Below are 18,020 nucleotides of genomic sequence, written 5' to 3'. Positions count from 1 at the left end.
CAGACATTAGTACGATTTAACCGAACCGTAAAGAATACAACGAATCCTAATCTTAGGCTCTAAATAAAAGAATACGCTACGCGGAAGTCTTAAAACGATAGATCCCTATAGACACTTGAACCTGGAGTGCTTTGATACCAACTATGATACCCCTCGATTCTAGAGCCACGGGTGATCAAGTCCAAGCACAGAATACAAGGGATACCAAACAATTAATATTTAAATAAGCATTTGAATACAAAAAGAATAATAAAGAATTAAATAAATAATCAGCTGAAGGAAACTAAATAATAAATCCTTATTTTAAATCCTCAAATAAAAATAATTAAAAATCCCATACTAAAATCTTCCAATCCTCTGATACCAGTAATTAATTAAAACTACAACTCGGGAATCCATATTGTGGACCCCTAATAATATCCTAACTGAAATAACTGAACTGAAATAAAACTAATAATTAAACCATGAAGAAGAGTCCTACGTAGAGTCGGAAGAGTGAATGACTGTCTCTGTTCAGCACGAACAATCTCTAAGAATGGAACTGACGAACACCTGAAAAATAATGGTGGGTTAGGCCCACATACAAGTTCTAAATCTACTACATCCCAAACAGAGACCCAATACACGTACACATCCTAATTAATTCAACAATAACTAAATAGTCCATATATAGATATACACACACTAAAGGAACCTCACCAGACTATAGAGTTGTCTCAACCTGAATAGTAGGCAACATGCAAAACGCACATATAGTAGGCATGAGTACCTAGACCTACCAAGGTACACAACTACACTATATCTAGCTACACATCCCTGGCAATATATGCACCCTTACCACTGATCCTAAGACTCAAGCTCATATCATGACGTGTAATTATATATGTAAAATTCGTCCTATCCAACCATCAAAATAAACTATCCAATTATTATTTTAATAATATGTCATCCAACTGTTTCGTTGACCTAACATGAATAAGTAGGACTTAACACTGTGGTTAATCCGTTCCCTTATTAAAAATAGGTAGGACTTAACTCTTACGTTAATCCATCCCTACTATGCCCCCATCCCATAATGGTGCATTAATCCATATTATAATCAAATAAAAGTTTCCAAGCCAAAGATAGTGTAAATAATGTTTACATCAAATAATCCAAATAATCATGATATAAATCATATACACATACTTTACATTTACCTGAGCAAACAAATATCAATTTTTAAGTAGCATGCATTTAATTTACATCATAAAACTAACATGCATCTCAAATACTTGAATTACTCCACAATCTGATTAAATTTATTTAAATTCAAATAAATATTGTAAATAATGTAACCCAATCCTATTTAATTAATTTAATCTTTTAAATTACTTTTCCTATTTGTTAATATTTACAAACTGATGCAAACTGATCTTAACCATATCAAGAGAAAAACCCAAAACAAATATTTCATTTACTATTAACAACTGATACAGCCTTTGACTTTTGTTTTTTTTTCTTCCTCGTTCGGCGTGCCCATGTGTTCTCACATAAACACTAAACTGATCCAAATAATATCAAGGAAAAAAAACAAAACAAAGTTTCAATTAATGCTAACAACATAATGCATGTATATAGGAAATTTTCGATTGGCGCGCATGAAAAGAAACACACACAGATTTCGTATATGCATGTAACTGGTTCATAGTAATTTGATTCATGCTCCTCGTTCCACGTGTATGTCTTATGAAACAAATAATACTAATAAGAAAATAATGGAAATTTCAATTAGCAATTGCAATCAATAAACTGATACTAAACTGTGTGGCGTGCATGTATTTTTCCCCTTCCTCGTTCGGCGTGTAACACTTTATAATTAAAGTGTATTTCAATTACATGTAACAATTGGATCAAGCTTTTAAAAAAAAAAAAATCATGCTACAAACAAAAAAAAAACAAACAGACCCAGCTACCAAACAAACACATTAAAACATATTAAAATTTAATTTATCAAAATATGACAATTCATCACAAATCCATTATTAAAACATATAAACTTTAATTTCTAAATTAATTCATGTAATTAGATCCCATTAATTTATTACAGAACCTAGAACTAATATAGCATGCATAGGGTATGAATCAAAAGAGAAGAGCAGAATTAAAACTTGCCTTTAGGGATTTGATAAAAACCCTAGCCTCCTTCTTCCTTTTTCTCTTCCTTCCTCTTCCTTCTTTCTCTCTCTAAAATATGGTACGTGATATATTTTCTAACCTCTTTCACAACTCTATAGTTATATATTTATAAGTAACTAAAATAACCATAATCCTTTTCCCATTCCAAGACAAACTAAACTAAAATAAAAATAAAATAAAATAAAATTTAAATACTAAAAAGGTAACTTAAATATATATTACGTATAATCTATGTGTACTCTTTTTTATATATAATATATAAATATATATCAGATTATTATTAAAGGACTTTTCTTATATATATATATATATATTTATTAAATATACATATACATGGGTAATTATCCATACCCATTAAACCCCTTATCCAAGTAATCCATGTCAATCCAATTGATTGGTCAATTACTACTATCCATATTCAATTCCTTAAAAATATAAAAATAAAAATAAATAAAATAAAAATAAAAATAAAACAATTAAATTCCTAAATAAATACACATCATCACATACAATTCAATTTAAACAAATAATTAAATCAATTAAACAAGTAAATAATTAGCCAAGAAAACAACTAAATAATTAAATGCAATTAAAACTATTAAAATAATACCGAGAATATCCTTTTTAAATTAAGGGTATTACAATTATCCCTCTACAGTCTGGTGCTTACATAGGGAGGTTACCCATGGGCTAGTAACCCTAAAGTAACTATGGTGTCGGTTTGATCCGGCGTGATATCCGGGTATCCATTTTGTTTGATTTCGCATTTCATTTCAAGTTGATAACTAGATGATATCGTAACTTGTTGTTCCTTATATGATTTCCCATTTGAGTTTCAAGATGTTTACTTTAAGAAATCATGCTTTATGCATTGTATTGGAGGTTCCAATGTTGGTTATTGGCATCGATATTGTGATTTGTGTTTTGATGTTCTAATGTATCTTAGGAATGATCCTATAGATTCAATTGGAACATAGACGCTAGGTGGCATGACCCACTTCTGTTGTTTTCGTGCATTAGATTTCAAGTCGATGGCTTTGAGGATTTGTATTTTGTTGCCTTGTATAACATGTTTTTATGTTGTTCAATTACATTGATAATGTGATTCATGTTAACTATAAACTTGTCGTATTCCTTGGATTATCCCAACCTTGATTCGTTTCATATACATAGATGTATCATGATTCTTGTTGCTTATACTCTAAGGTAGCTTAGGATGCTCCCTGGGTCTCAATTTTGACATAGACGTTAGGTGGCATGATCTTTTTGAACTGTATCATGTTAGTCTAAAAATCTAAAAGAAATCAAGTCATGCGTGCTCATTCTCTACGAGTAAACTTGTTTACTCACCCCGAAGTTACTGGGGGTTTTGATCAGGTACGAAGGCTTGGTTCGTGATTCTTATCATGCTTGGATGATTTGTAAACTTGAAGATTTCAATTCTTGTAAAGGTCGACTTTAAATGCCATTTGTAGCCATTTTGTCAAATGTGTATATTGGATTCCAAACTTGTATTATGTGCTTAAGCACACTTTTTGGTATTCTTTCTATGTATATGATATGCGGCCAAGGGCCAAACTTCATTTGTAATCCATGTATATTGAAAAATGTAGAATTTTGCCTTTAATGAGAAAAGCATGAAAACTTGGGTTTCAATATGTCATTTTCGCACCGGTGTGTGCATTGTGTATGTAATTCATCATTTAGCATTCATTTTCTATATGTGAGGTGTGGCCAAGGGCTAAACACCATTTAGTTTTCATTTTTGCATCTTAGTTCACATATTGCATTTTTGGCTAAAATAATAGAAACCGAGCCTTTAAAGGGTTATTTTCAAATCGGGTGGTGTAAAGTGTGTTCTGGCACCTCTACTAGGTCTCATTAATCTTATATGAAGTGTAGCCAAGGGCCAAACAGTCATTTGAAAGCTTTTCAAAATTTTAGTTTTCAAATTTTCCATTTCTAGTTCATTTTTGCCTTTTTGGCCGTTGGGGGGTCGAATTTTGCATCGGCGATATTTTTAAGCCGTGGACCATTGTAGTGCATCCTAATAGGTAAGTTACGTTTGCGTGCATGATCATTTTCAAGAAAAACCTCATCCTTGGTGATTTGAGCTTCCAATTGACTCACTTCGCATTTGTTTTGCATAATATGATTTTAGGGCATTCTAGGGTTTTCCTTCGGGAAATAAATTCTGGTCTTCACATGGTCACTTAGAAAACATGATTTTAGGGGGAGGGTTTCTTCTTCGTGTGTTTCCAGGAAATATGGTCTTGGTACCGGAAATCCCTCGTGAAGTTTCAGCTTTCAGTTTTCATTTTAGCAGCTTTTTAGCTCTCTTGACCAGATTTATTGGGAGGGCATTTTGGCCATTTTGCAGCGAGTTTTTTTCATTTTCGCTCAAGTAACTGGTTAGAAAAATTGATTTCGGGAGGGGTTTCTTCTTTGTGTTTTTCCAGAAAAATTCGTTTGGTAGCCCGTTTTCAATCTCAGATCCTGTACCAGCTTTTTGCCCTCTTGTCCAGTTCTGATCTAGGGGCATTTTGGAAATTTTACAGTGAGTTTTTTTTGTTTCCTTTCGCTTGTTCGGGTAGAAAACTCAATTTTAAGGGGGGATTCTTTTTTGTGTTTTTCCAGAAAAATCCATTTCGGACCTCATTTCGGCTCTCAGTTCTGGCTAAATTTTTCTCTTTCCTAGCATGTCATGGTGCATGCCATTCGACGCCGAATGGGGCGCCGGCATGGGCGCCCAGCGCACTTGGGGCATGCCATGGCCTTCGTCGGGCCGCCGCGACGTCACAACTTCAAACCCTCGTTTCTCCCTTGTTCGGACTCCAAATTGAGTGAACTTTTTTTTGAATTTGACTAATTTTTTGATGTCTTTCCAATGGTGTGCTCAGTTGCACCCAAATCTCCCTCGATAATTACCAATTTACCCTTTTAGCCTTAAGTACTCGTTTTTCTTTGTCAGGCCATTTCTCCTTCGTCCGGACTCCGAATTATGCGATTCTTGAGTCCATCCTGATTATTTTTTTATTTTCTTTCCAGCAGTGTGCTCGGTGGAACCCGAATCTACATTTTTTAGAAATGACTATTTTGCCCCTGGGGGCTTATTCGTCATATTTTCGATCTGCTGCTTCCGCATCTGTTCTCATTGAGTTTTACGACCTCATGGAAGGTCACTTTGACTTCTTAGAGTCTTATTTTCTGTTTTCACTTCCGCATTCGGATTCGTTATCGGGTCAATCTTTGGTTCATCACAGGACGCGCTGGCCTAAAACCAGGGTCGTCACATTTACTGTATATAATTATTTATATATATATGTATATCATGGTCTATTAAGGTTAAAATCTTATTAGGTTTGGTTTTGATCAGAGATGATCTGCTTATTGGTTTTCACAGGACTGGTAGAGAGAACTTGCTCGTAGGGTTTAACCCACGATTTATTTTTCAAGTTATTAGAAGTTTAAGTCTCAAGGTTGAGGATCCGCAACTGGAAGACTTATCCATTCTTTTTGTTTATTTAAAAATAGGATATTATTATTATTTTCATTTTATGTTAGTATTTAATGATGAACTTCTGGATAATGAATTTTGGTTAAGGGGTCCTTGAGTTACAGGATTCCCGAATTGTAAATTTTGAAAAATTATTAATGAAACTTTTATTTAATAGATTCCCTTCAGCGAGTTATTTATTTATTTTTTTAATTTCTTTTTGTAATCTGTGCTTGTTTGAAATACTTTAATTATTTCGATATCCCTTAATTTTGTGTGCAGATTTGATGAACCCGTGTTCCGAAATTAGGGGGTATCACAGTTGGTATTAGAGCACTCCGGGTTTAAGTGTGCCTAGGGTGTCTTTTGTTGTGTGACTTCCGCGTTGTGTACTCTTTTACTTAGAGCTTAAGTTTAGGATTCACTGTATTCTATATTCGGTCCGTTAGTGCGTCATAATGGTAAATCGTTGAGTCTTATCAGAAAATGGTAAGACACGGATTTGGAAGGTATTTGAGGAGGAAGGAGCATAGGCGCTAGAATCATATGTTAAATCAGTGCATAGGGAAACAATATTTATTGTGGAAACTGATTGAATGACATAGACTACGAAGGTCGATAGTTTACCTTCACACAATAAACACATATGCGAGATAGAGTAGATAACTGAATTGTGGAAAGTTATTACTTCTACACTCAGTATTGTTCAAAGAGGATGAATGTAGATGCAGAATTGGTTTTTAAGTTCTCTTTTGAGGATTGGGGTGTTCCAAGGTTATTTAGATCTAATTTGGCACTTAAAATGGTTGAAATAGACTGGTTCAAATCTCGGAATGCATAATATACATTAATATGCTAAGGACTTCAACAATATGAAATTTTAATTAACTTACATGTTGTGAATGAAGAATTTAGTTGTTTAATATTATTCTAGCAATTTTAATGTATATTTATGTGATTTTAATCATGTATTGGCATATAATATAATATTGTATTTATCAAATTTTTATTATAGTTACTTCTGGATTACTTGATGTATAATTATATACGTTGCATGAATTATGGGTTTTATAGATTTATATACCATTAAAATAATATGGAGGTATTTTAGAGATAGATTAACGAAAAAGTTAAGTCCTACCTATTTATTTATGGATTGTATAGTTTAATGCACCGGTATGGGACGGTGGCATTCCAAGGACGGATTAACCAAAGAAGTTAAGTCCTACCTATATATTTATAAGGGAACGGATTAACCATAGAGTTAAGTCCTACTTATTTGTGTCAGGTCAACGGAATAATTGGATGGCATGCCATTGAAATAATATGGATGGATAGTTTACTTTTATGTTTGGATAGAATGAATTTTATATATGTATAGATATGTGCCACGATATGAGCTTGAGTCTCATGATTAATGGTTAGGATGGAGGCGTATATTGCCGATTGAGATAGGTAGCTGGATTTAAGGATGTGTGGGCCCTGGTAGAAGGAGGACTTGTGACCACCTTTGTGTGCATTTTGCATGAGATACCCACTATCTGGTTTAGACTGCCCTAGTCCAGTGAGAGTCTGTAGTGTGTACTTATATTTATCAACTACATAAATATAGAATTTACTAATTAGAGATATACAAATATTGAGGTATGTAGACTACAAGGTAAGGCGTATTAGAATATAAAATGTCAAGATGGAAGACATGAATGATAGTGGCAATAACCATCATTACTTCCAAAGTATCTGGTATATTCGTTATTAGGTGTGATCAATAGAGATCATTAGTGTTGTGCAATCACTTTCCATATTAAAGTGGCCGAGGGGAGATATTTCTGCGCATAATATTGTGGGAATACCCATGTTATGAGGGAAGTTTATTTTAATTGGGGTCGTCACTAGTTAGATGACAAAGTGGTTTATTCGTTATAGCAAGTACATGAAGCAAAAAGGAGTCCTAGATATTTTGGACAATTGGGTCTTTACTCAAATTGCCTTCCATATGGGAAGTAGTGTTGATTAGAAAGGAAATGAGGTTATCACATTACTATGTAACGATTTATGTTTTATTTATTAAGCAATAGACTATTGTTGGCAAGGATATAAATATGTATTTTTGCACCATGTGTGTAAAGGAGTTTTTTTTTTATTTTTTTTATTTTTTATTTTTTATATATTTTACTTCAAGAAAATACACAATGGGAACGTTTACCAATGCATGTAAGTTGGGGAGGTTAAGTTGCAAATAAATGCAATGAGTATGGATTAGCTTTGCATAGTTTAATAAATTACGAGATATGCCTGCTAATTATGAGTATATGTGGATGGGTTAATTTCCACACGGATAAAGGGAATATAAAAATTTGAAATTAAATAATTAAAGTTTTCATGTCATGGATTCGTGAATTCCGAGAACGGAATTTCTTTTGTTAGGGGAGAAAAATGTAATACCTCAATATTTTAAAGGATTTATTAATTGGGATTAATTACTTTTATTTTATTTTTAAATGATTTATTTGATTTAATTGGGTTTAATTGATTTTATTTTATATTTTTATATGATTTATTTTTTTAATTGAGTGCTTAGATTAATTGTATTATTTTAATTAGATTATATTTCGTGATTTTATTTGTTGAATTGATATGGTGTTTTGTTTTGTGGAATGCTTCGATTGAATTGTTTATTTGAATTGTGTGTATTTATGCTTGTGTGAATTATTTGTTAATTATTTGTAATTATTAGATGTATTTATGCTTGTGTGAATTGTTTGTTAATTATTTGTAATTATTAGATTTAATTTTATTAATTTTATTGTTTTATTTTAATTGAATTGGGCTTAAGATGAGTGGGACCAATGGATGTGGTCTTGGGCTTGGATGAAGCCTTATTGGGTTAATTAATAAAGGCACATGGTTATTTGATTATTTAAATGATCATTTTTGGATAATTATAAATATATATAAAAATAATTAATTTATAAGTGTTACGGAAGAATATATATATATATATATATATATATGTGTGTGTGTGTGTGTGTGTGTGTGTGTGTGTGTGTGTGTGTGTGTGTGTTATATAATATATGTTTATAGATATATATTATTTAAAGATTATTTTACTTCATGGTCCTAATTAAATTAAGATTTGGATTTTAATGTGTATAAATATACACATAAGGCTTTAGGGTTAAAAGTTTTATACGTTAGAAAAATAAGAGAGAGACAGAGAGAGAAAATGAGAAGGCCGACAAAGACGAGACCGAATTAGGGGAAGAGTACACCGGAATTGAAAGAGACAATCAAAGTTTGAAGCATCGGTTTCATTTCGAAACTTCAGGTGAGTTCTTCTCTCTAACTTTCCTCTTAAAACTCATAAGGATTTCACCTTGAATATTAAGGCTTTATATTTAATTTACTAATTTAAATCATGGTTGAATGGATTAATCAAAACTATTAAGTTAATTTATTTGATTAAATCATAGTTAGAACGTATTAATCAAAAGAATGAATTATTATATTTTATTCTTTTAAACTTTAGATTTTAAATTGTTAGATATAATAATTGATTAAATCATGGTTAGAATGGATTAATCAAAAAAATGAATTATTATATTTTATTCTTTTAAACTTTGGATTTTAAATTGTTAGATATATGTATTGTATTTATTTAAAATTAATTGTTATATTTGATCTATAACCCAAGAAAGTTATTTAGGGTTGATAGAAGTTTTGGAAATTTTCTGGGATTTTTCTGTAATTTTCTGGAATTTTTCTATATTTTTTAGGATTTTATTAGAATTATTTTCCTATATCTATTTGGAAATTATCTATGTTTTTTTTTCTGTTATATATATATATATATATATATATATATATATATATATATATACTAGTAAAAGGCATGTGCGATGCACGTGATGAATGTTTTATAACTTATATAATTTATATTTTTATATATATTTTAATTATGTATAGTTTTATAAAAAAAATAGGCAAAACAGTTTCAGGCCAAGAATGCCTTAGAGAGTAATAATTGTCACCTCAAAAGAAATAAAATAAGGTTTTCCATTGATGTATGAATGAAAACTATAAACATTTAAAAAATATATAAAAATAAAATTCAATTTACAAAATATCCATAAATAAATATTATATAAAAATTTTATATATTATAAAATCCGAAAGGGTACCAACAATTTTTAGATTGTAATAATTGTCATCTCAAAATAAACAAAATATATTAGAAAATCCAAAACTATAACTATTTGAAAATAAAAGTATTCCTAAATTATTTATTTTTCAATCTTTATCTTTTTTTACATATCTCATTTCTTCATGAAATAAATCATTGTCAAGTGTCAATGTTTTAATTCTTTCACCGCAAAATAAGTTTTCACGACTTGTTGTTGAGTATTGTCTATCTTCACCAGAAAAATAAAAGATTTTTCTTTGCAGCTTGTCACTTTGTTACTGAATTCATCAATATCTTGCAAAAAGAACAAATATAATTTAGAGCTATTGAGAAATTCAAAGTAAATTTTTTTTTTAATTTAATTAAATGTGATACACAATTAAAGAAGATTAAGAAATATATTGAAATTTAATACCTCAAAGGACATTGTAGATTTTCCTATTATGTCTTGAAGTTTGACTTTTCAGCACCATTGAATTTTTGATCTTTTGTACTGGAAATCAATAAATAAAACAAAAAAAACATGTTCTCTTTCTACAAATAATGTATATATAATGTAAAAGAAGTTACAATAAATAATGAATCAATATATTAATGCTTTGACACTTTCCATATCCATATTAATTTGCAATGTAGATTATTTTTGTGTTTGAAGAGACAGACCTGGAATATACATTATTATTTGTAAAAGTTTGTTATTATAGATTTGCTTAATAATATATAATGTAAATAATATCAATTTGTATGATAATTTCCCTTTGTAGGTATTGATTGCTACATGTGTAACTGTGATGATAGGTCTTTCCTGTATTAGCTCCATGATAAAGTTTCCTTCATTCTCAGTAAGATCCTCCCATAACGTCAAAGTAGCTGTCCTTGAACTGTAATAAAGATTAATTACTTTAGTCATTATATCATATTTGTATAATTATGATTGTATATGTAATATAGTAATGACGTACCTCATATCCGTTATAATAACTTCCCGCTTTCGGGTTGTGCCTTTGTTGTTCTTCTTACATATGTTCAATGAAGGAGATACCTTAATAACAATTCCCAAAGCATCTAACAAGATTAAAAATAAAATAAAAATAAAATTTTAATTTTAATTCTTTTTATATATGTACAAGAGAGAACATACATATGGAGAGTTGACAATTAAACGAAAACTAACCCATATTTTATTTTACATCAATGTACTTGTTCAGCTCCGTCCACAAGATGAAATTTTATTGTTTCTAAGCTTACTACTTCAAGCTTCTCAACTTCATTTGAGATGTTATTAAGAAACTTTAATTCAATAATTTCAGTTCTGAATTTGGCAAGTCAAATAGTCAGTTTCTTCCGGGATAAAAATGCTGAGGGTTATTCTACAGAGAACATCATATTCGGAAGGTATAAGCCATGGACATATAAAAGAATTCATAACTCAAAAAAATAAAAATAATAAAAGAATGCATAATTTGGGGGATAAAACAATGTATAATCTGTTTGGGGGATAAAACAATGTATAATCTGGAGTTACACGTACCTTGGAAAAAAACATATAAAACTGATGTGATTACATGAAGGCAAAAAAAGACTTATATATATAGAGAGTATAGATTTTTTTAGAAACAACAAATAGATAAAATAGGTAACTTAAATTTTATTAGGTAATAATTTTCAGAGTTTTATAGAAACTCTTTTTTAGAGTTTCTATAATTTGAAATATATTTTGTATTAGAGTTTTAATAAATATTTTTTTTGAATTTTATTAGGTAATAATTTTTAGAGTTTCTATAATTTGAAATATATAAATTGAAATGTATTTCGTGTTAGAGTTTTAATAAATATTTTATTTGAATTTTATTAGATAATAATTTTTATATTTTATTTGAATTTTATTAGGTAATAATTTTTAGAGTTTCTATAATTTAAAATATATAATTTGAAATGTATTTTGTGTTAGAGTTTTAATAAATATTTTATTTGAATTTTATTAGGTGATAATTTTTATATTTTATTTAAATTTTATTACGTAATAATTTTTAGAGTTTCTATAATTTGAAATATATTTCGTCTTAGAGTTTTAATAAATATTTTATTTGAATTTCGCTGAGTGGCTTAAGGCATTGGTTTGCTAAATCGACAATGTAATAATTTTTAGATTTTCTATAATTTGAAATATATTTTGTATAGCAAGGCAATAAAAGACTTATATATAGAGAGTACATATTTTTTTAGAAACAACAAATAGATAAAATAGGTAATTTGAATTTTATTAGGTAATAATTTTTAGAATTTTATAGACACTTTTTTTTTTAGATTTCTATAATTTGAAATATATTTCGTGTTACAGTTTTAATAAATATTTTATTTAAATTTTATTAGGGATTAATTGTTAGAGTTTCTATATTTGAACTGTATTTCATGTTAGAGTTTTAATAACCGAGATAGTAGTATTATACTTGATCTTAGCCAAAAGATTGAGAAAGATTAGCTAAAAGGCCGACCCAAAAAATTTTAGTATTACACTTGATTTTAGCCAAAAGGCAAAGAAAGGTTAGTCAAAAGGCCGAAAAATGTGTGATTATTATTTCTTTAGGTCTATAGTTTTATAAGAGGCTTCCATGTAATTCATTTTACTTAAAACCAATGTGGGACAAGAAAAATGAATTTTATTAGGTACTTTGTAATTTAAATTAAACTCTTTAAATTAATTTTTATAAATTTTATTAAGAAATTTGTAATTTGAATTAAACTCATTAAATAATTTTTAGGTAATTTTTTTGTTTATAAAAACTCTTTTTTTATATTAATAAATAAATACTAAAATACTAAAAGCTGCCTATGAACTACCGGTTCATTCTTTAACAAACACACGGTCAGAGCCTCGGGCTCCTCCTTGCCTTTAGCATTCCCCTCATTACGGAGCGGACTTGCGATTAAAATGACGACTTCGGGCATGACCAACTCACATAACGTGATGGGCGATGTGTATAAGGTTTGGGAATGGCTCCAGATAGATAAGATAAAATCATAAATACTCTTTATCATAATATAATGTTTTGAAAAAAAGGATAGAAAATTTTAAATTAGATATAGATATATAGATATATATACCACTGTTTTTTTTTGTTTATTAAGGAAATTATCATTAGATTATGTTGAGCAAGTCATTTGAATAGTTGCTTATGATGAATAGAAATAGATGTAGGTTGTGAAAGTCCATGATTAGGCTGAATTAGTTTAAAATCTTGGGATTGGATGTCTCGCCACCTTCCTTTTATGACTGCTTGCTATATATATAGATATATAGTGTTTGATCTTTTTTTTTTTTAATAGTCGTAGCCTGCCTTTGAAATATATTTTTGAATCTTGGGGTTGTAATTGGCTATATTTGCTCCTAGACAGCTGGTTTGTATTTTAATTTACCCCAAAATCTATTGTCATGTAGATTCCCCAAAAACAGAGCAACCCACGCTCTCTGTCTATGGTATAAAATGACCTTTCACCGGAAATCAAAGCCAGAAATATTTATTTGAGGGGAATTGTAATATAAATTAAATTTTAAAAATAAAATAAAAGAATTGAAAAGAATTTTTTTATACTGCATTTTTATGTATATTGTTAAGAGCATGGCTATAACTGATGTGAATGATATGACAAGAAATTGGAGAGACGAATGCATACAAATAATAATATATATGTGGTATTACTATTTTTATAATATATACACCTCTTTTTTCTCTCTGTTTCATAACAAACAATTTATATATGTGCATATTAGAACTACACTTGATCTTAGCCAAAAGGCCGAGAAATATGTGATTATTATTTCTTTATGTCTATAGTTTTATAAGAGGATTCTATGTAATCCTTTTTACTTAAAACCAATGTGAGACAAGAAAAATGAATTTTATTAAATAATTTGTAATTTGAATTAAACTCTTTAAATTAATTTTTATAAATTTTATTAGGTAATTTGTAATTTGAATTAAACTCTTCAAATAATTTTTAGGTAATTTTTTGTTTATAAAAAGTAGTACTACACTTGATCTTAGCAGCCAAAAGACCACGAAAGGTTAGCCAAAAGGCCGATCCAAAAAAATTTAGTACTACACCTGATCTTAGCCAAAAGGCCGAGAAATGTGTGATTAGTATTTCTTTACGTTTATAGTTTTATAGGAGGCTTCTATGTAATCATTTTTACTTAAAACTAATGTGGGACAAGAAAAATGAATTTTATTAAGTAATTTGTAATTTGAATTAAACTCTTTAAATTAATTTTTATAAATTTTATTAGGTAATTTGTAATTTGAATTAAACTCTTTAAATTAGCCAAAAGACCAAGAAAGGTTAGTAAAAGGCCGATCCAAAAAAAATTAGTACTACACTTGATCTTAACCAAAAGACCGAGAAATGTGTGATTAGTATTTCTTTAGCTCTATAGTTTTATAAGAGGCTTCCATATAATCCTTTTTACTTAAAACCAATGTGGGACAAGAAAAATGAATTTTATTAGGTAATTTGTAATTTGAATTAAATTCTTTAAATTAATTTTTATAAATTTTATTAGGTAATTTGTAATTTGAATTAAACTCTTTAAATTATTTGAATTAAAACTCTTTAAATAATTTTTAGGTAATTTTTTGTTTATAAAGACTCTTTTTTTTTATATTAATAAATAAATACTGAAATACTGAAACACTGAAACTCTTTGCACATTTAATAATAGTATAGATATATATCTATATAAGACGAGACTTCTGCAACGTAGTCGGCGCATCAACAAGGTATTATAATCCTATGCGGCGTGGCATAGAGTAGGTTGGTGGATAAACTGATCTGGGCCACCGAGTGGAAGTTGATGGATGGAAGATGATCTAGTGTGGTGCGGTTCCATGAGTCTCAGTGCATCGCATAAAAGGATCGTTGATTAGATCTGCTCAAAGGAAAAGAATCTGGTGCGGTGCACACCATCAAAGTTGGTGGACCAGTGAATCATAGTGTCGCACGTGTCGTTTTTAATCTGGTGTGGTTGCGCTCACAGTAGGGATTGAGCTCAACTTATTATTATTCTTGTTTTATTACTCGAAATTTAAATGGTCATAACTTAGTCATCTTAAATCCAAATTAGGTCATTCTTAAGCTCAAATTTAAGGATTTTTCGTCCTCTTTCCAATGGTACCAATTTCATTATCAAATTCCCATCATACTAGGATATATTTATATTTTAGTAAGACAGTGTCGAAAAGTTATTTAAACCGAGATAGAGTATTTATGGAAAACTATTTCTGACGATGTTTAGTAGCATTTAAATTGCATAAATATAATTAAATTAATATATTGTTATGAAAATAAGTATATATATATATATATATATATAATTATTTATATATATGTATATATGGTTTAATTGTTTAGGATAAGTATGGAGGGATGTGTATATATATATATAGATATATATATATATGTATATATATGATTTAAATAATCAAATATTATTATGGATGGTATTGTACATATTTATATTTTATATAATATATGTGTATGTATATATATATCATTTAAGATGATTAATATTATTATTATTATTATTTGATATATCTTGATAGACTGGTTATTAAATTAGGTTTGTGCTTATAATCTGCATGAGATATCTATATATAAATTAGTTATCGTTGAGCCTATAATTTGTACATGGATGAGTTGCTATAGGCGTAAATATATTGCCTAAGTATTTGTATGAATAAAATACATACATAGGAAGCATGGATGAGTTGCTAGTTTATTAGTATAAATATATATACTTGTAAAGGCATGGTTGAATTGCTAATGTATAAATAAATATACTTAAATAAGATATAGTTGAATTGCCAATGTATAAATAAATATACTTAAAGGAGACATAGTTGAATTGCTAATATATAAATAAATATATTTATAATGGCGTGGTTGATTTGCCAACGTGTAATTATATTGCTATGTGTTAGATAATTAAAATATATCATCTATGGTTATTGTATGTATAAGTTGGATTAGGATTAGATATTCTTAAATTAGAATAGTATAGTACTTACATGTTGGTGTATTATTTTATACATATTAATAAAATAATACTGGTGGTGACATGGATGATTTGTCAAAGCCTAGATTTTGGCTGTGTGATTTAAATACTTAAAAGCATTATTGGTTTTGGAATTAAATATAATATTCTTTTAATTATATTTTATTATTTAAATTATTAAATTGATGTCTAGGATGGAATTAAGGTTAGAGGAGTTTCTTTAAAGAAAAAAAAAATTACGGATTGGACTAGGTATGATTATTATTTAATCATTGATAATGGTTTTGGAATTAATGCACCTAGTTATAGATGTTATTGTTTTAATGTATATAATTATTTATATATATATGTATATCATGGTATATTAAGGTTAAAACCTTATTAGGTTTGGTTTTGATCAGAGATGATCTGCTTATTGGTTTTCAGAGGACTGGTAGAAAGAACTTGCTCGTAGGGTTTAACCCACGATTTATTTTTCAGGTTATTAGAGGTTTAAGTCTCAAGGTTGAGGATCCGCAGCTAAAGGACTTATCAATTGTTTCTGTTTATTTAAAAGTAGGATATTATTATTATTTTCATTTAATGTTAGTATTTAATAATGAACTTCTGGATAATGGATTTTGGTTAAGAGGTCCTTGAGTTACAAGATTCCTGAGTTGTAAATTTTGGAGAATTATTAATAAAAATTTTATTTAATAGATTCCCTTCAGTGAGTTATTTATTTATTTTATTTCTTTTTGTAATCTGTGCTTGTTTGAAATACTTTAATTGTTTTGATATCCCTTAATTTTGTGCGCGAATTTGATCAACCCCTGTTCCGAAATTAGGGGGTATCACAGAAGCCACCCGATATAACTTTGATCTCACCCATTGGTTGGTGTTGAGGAGGGCGATCATCTCGGCCTTCTCAGGCTGGGTTGGAGCCTCCTTTTCCATTTCCAGTCGTGAATTTGCGTAAATGACCCTTACAAACAAGGTTCTCGATCTGGTTTTTGAAGTCGAAACAATCTTTTGTGTTGTGTCCATGGTCCTAGTGGAACCTACAATATTTATCTCGAGACCTCTTTGTTGGATTAGCTTTTAGCTTTGGTGGCCATTTCAATGACGCGTCATCTTGAATCTGTAGAAAGACCTGCTCTACAAACATATTTAGGGGGGTGTAGTTATTATACTTGCCTGGGCTCACTGGACGGCGAGATGATCTGTCAGCCTGGGTGCTTGAGAATTTCTTGTACTTCGATTCACTTTCCTCCCTAGTGCTAGGTGCCGGCCTCTTTTTATCCGATCTCTTATCTTCACCATCCTTGTTTTTTTTTGCATTCATAGCATCCTCAGAGTTCATGTGCTTCCGTGCTCTAACCATCAACTCTATCATGCTCGTAGGGGCTTCCACCTCTTCTACCTACAACATTTCAGTGTTAAAACGACTTATGTAATTATGAAGACGCTCTCCCTTCTGCTGCTTTACATTCAATAAATGTGTTGCTAGTCTCTTATACCTCTGCCCAGCGATGAAGTATCCTATGAATTGTTTGCTCAACTCTTCAAAGTTTTCAATAGAGCCTGGCTTTAATTTATTGAACCAGAAACGAGCCCAACCCTTTAATGTGGTGGGGAAAGCCCTGCACATAATCTCGCCCGGTACGGCTTGCAAATACATAAGAGCTTTGTAGGTATCCAAATGGTTGAGAGGGTCCCGCATCCCATCGAAGCTCTCAAGAGTTGGCATCTTGGATTTGCTAGGTAGAGGACAACTCATAACAGCTTGGCTAAAAGCTAGGTTGGTCTTCTGTACCATATCGTTCACTGCGGCCTACCCTTCCCTTTCATCGCTTGTATGACGTCTTCAACCCTAGCTTTTAGATCCTGCATCTCTAGATCGAAATGAGTGACGTCCTCACTCTTGTCACCAACATAACTAGAAGTATCTCTATAGAGCCTGATGGTATTCTGCTCAGGAGATCGATGGTGATGGTACCTTTGTTGACCCCCTATGTGACTAAGCTCAGTGTCGTTGTTAACCCTACGGAAGTCATTGTTTGGTACTTCACTGTTTCTCTCTTCGTTAAGGGCGGCTAAGCGTTGTAGAATCATCGCATTTTGCTGGACTA

At 30.0% G+C, this 18,020-nt stretch overlaps 1 protein-coding gene across 1 annotated transcript in view; it reads right to left on the bottom strand.

Moving 5' to 3' along the window:
* Positions 1-17,707, bottom strand: part of LOC132272848 (uncharacterized) — a 29,977-nt gene extending 12,270 nt beyond the window's left edge. The window contains exons 1-2 of the mRNA XM_059773927.1: positions 17,378-17,707; positions 16,971-17,311 (exon numbers count right to left, since the gene is read on the bottom strand). Coding sequence (XP_059629910.1) covers positions 16,971-17,311; positions 17,378-17,707 — 671 coding nt within the window. The remainder of the gene's footprint in view (positions 1-16,970; positions 17,312-17,377) is intronic.
* Positions 17,708-18,020: the final 313 nt, after the last annotated feature.

The sequence above is a fragment of the Cornus florida genome, unplaced genomic scaffold (assembly GCF_030987335.1).
Source record: "Cornus florida cultivar Cherokee Brave unplaced genomic scaffold, ASM3098733v1 CherokeeBrave_3.0.0_Hap2_Chr09, whole genome shotgun sequence".
Lineage (NCBI taxonomy): Eukaryota > Viridiplantae > Streptophyta > Magnoliopsida > Cornales > Cornaceae > Cornus > Cornus florida.
This window is presented reverse-complemented; position numbering and strand designations above follow the sequence as displayed.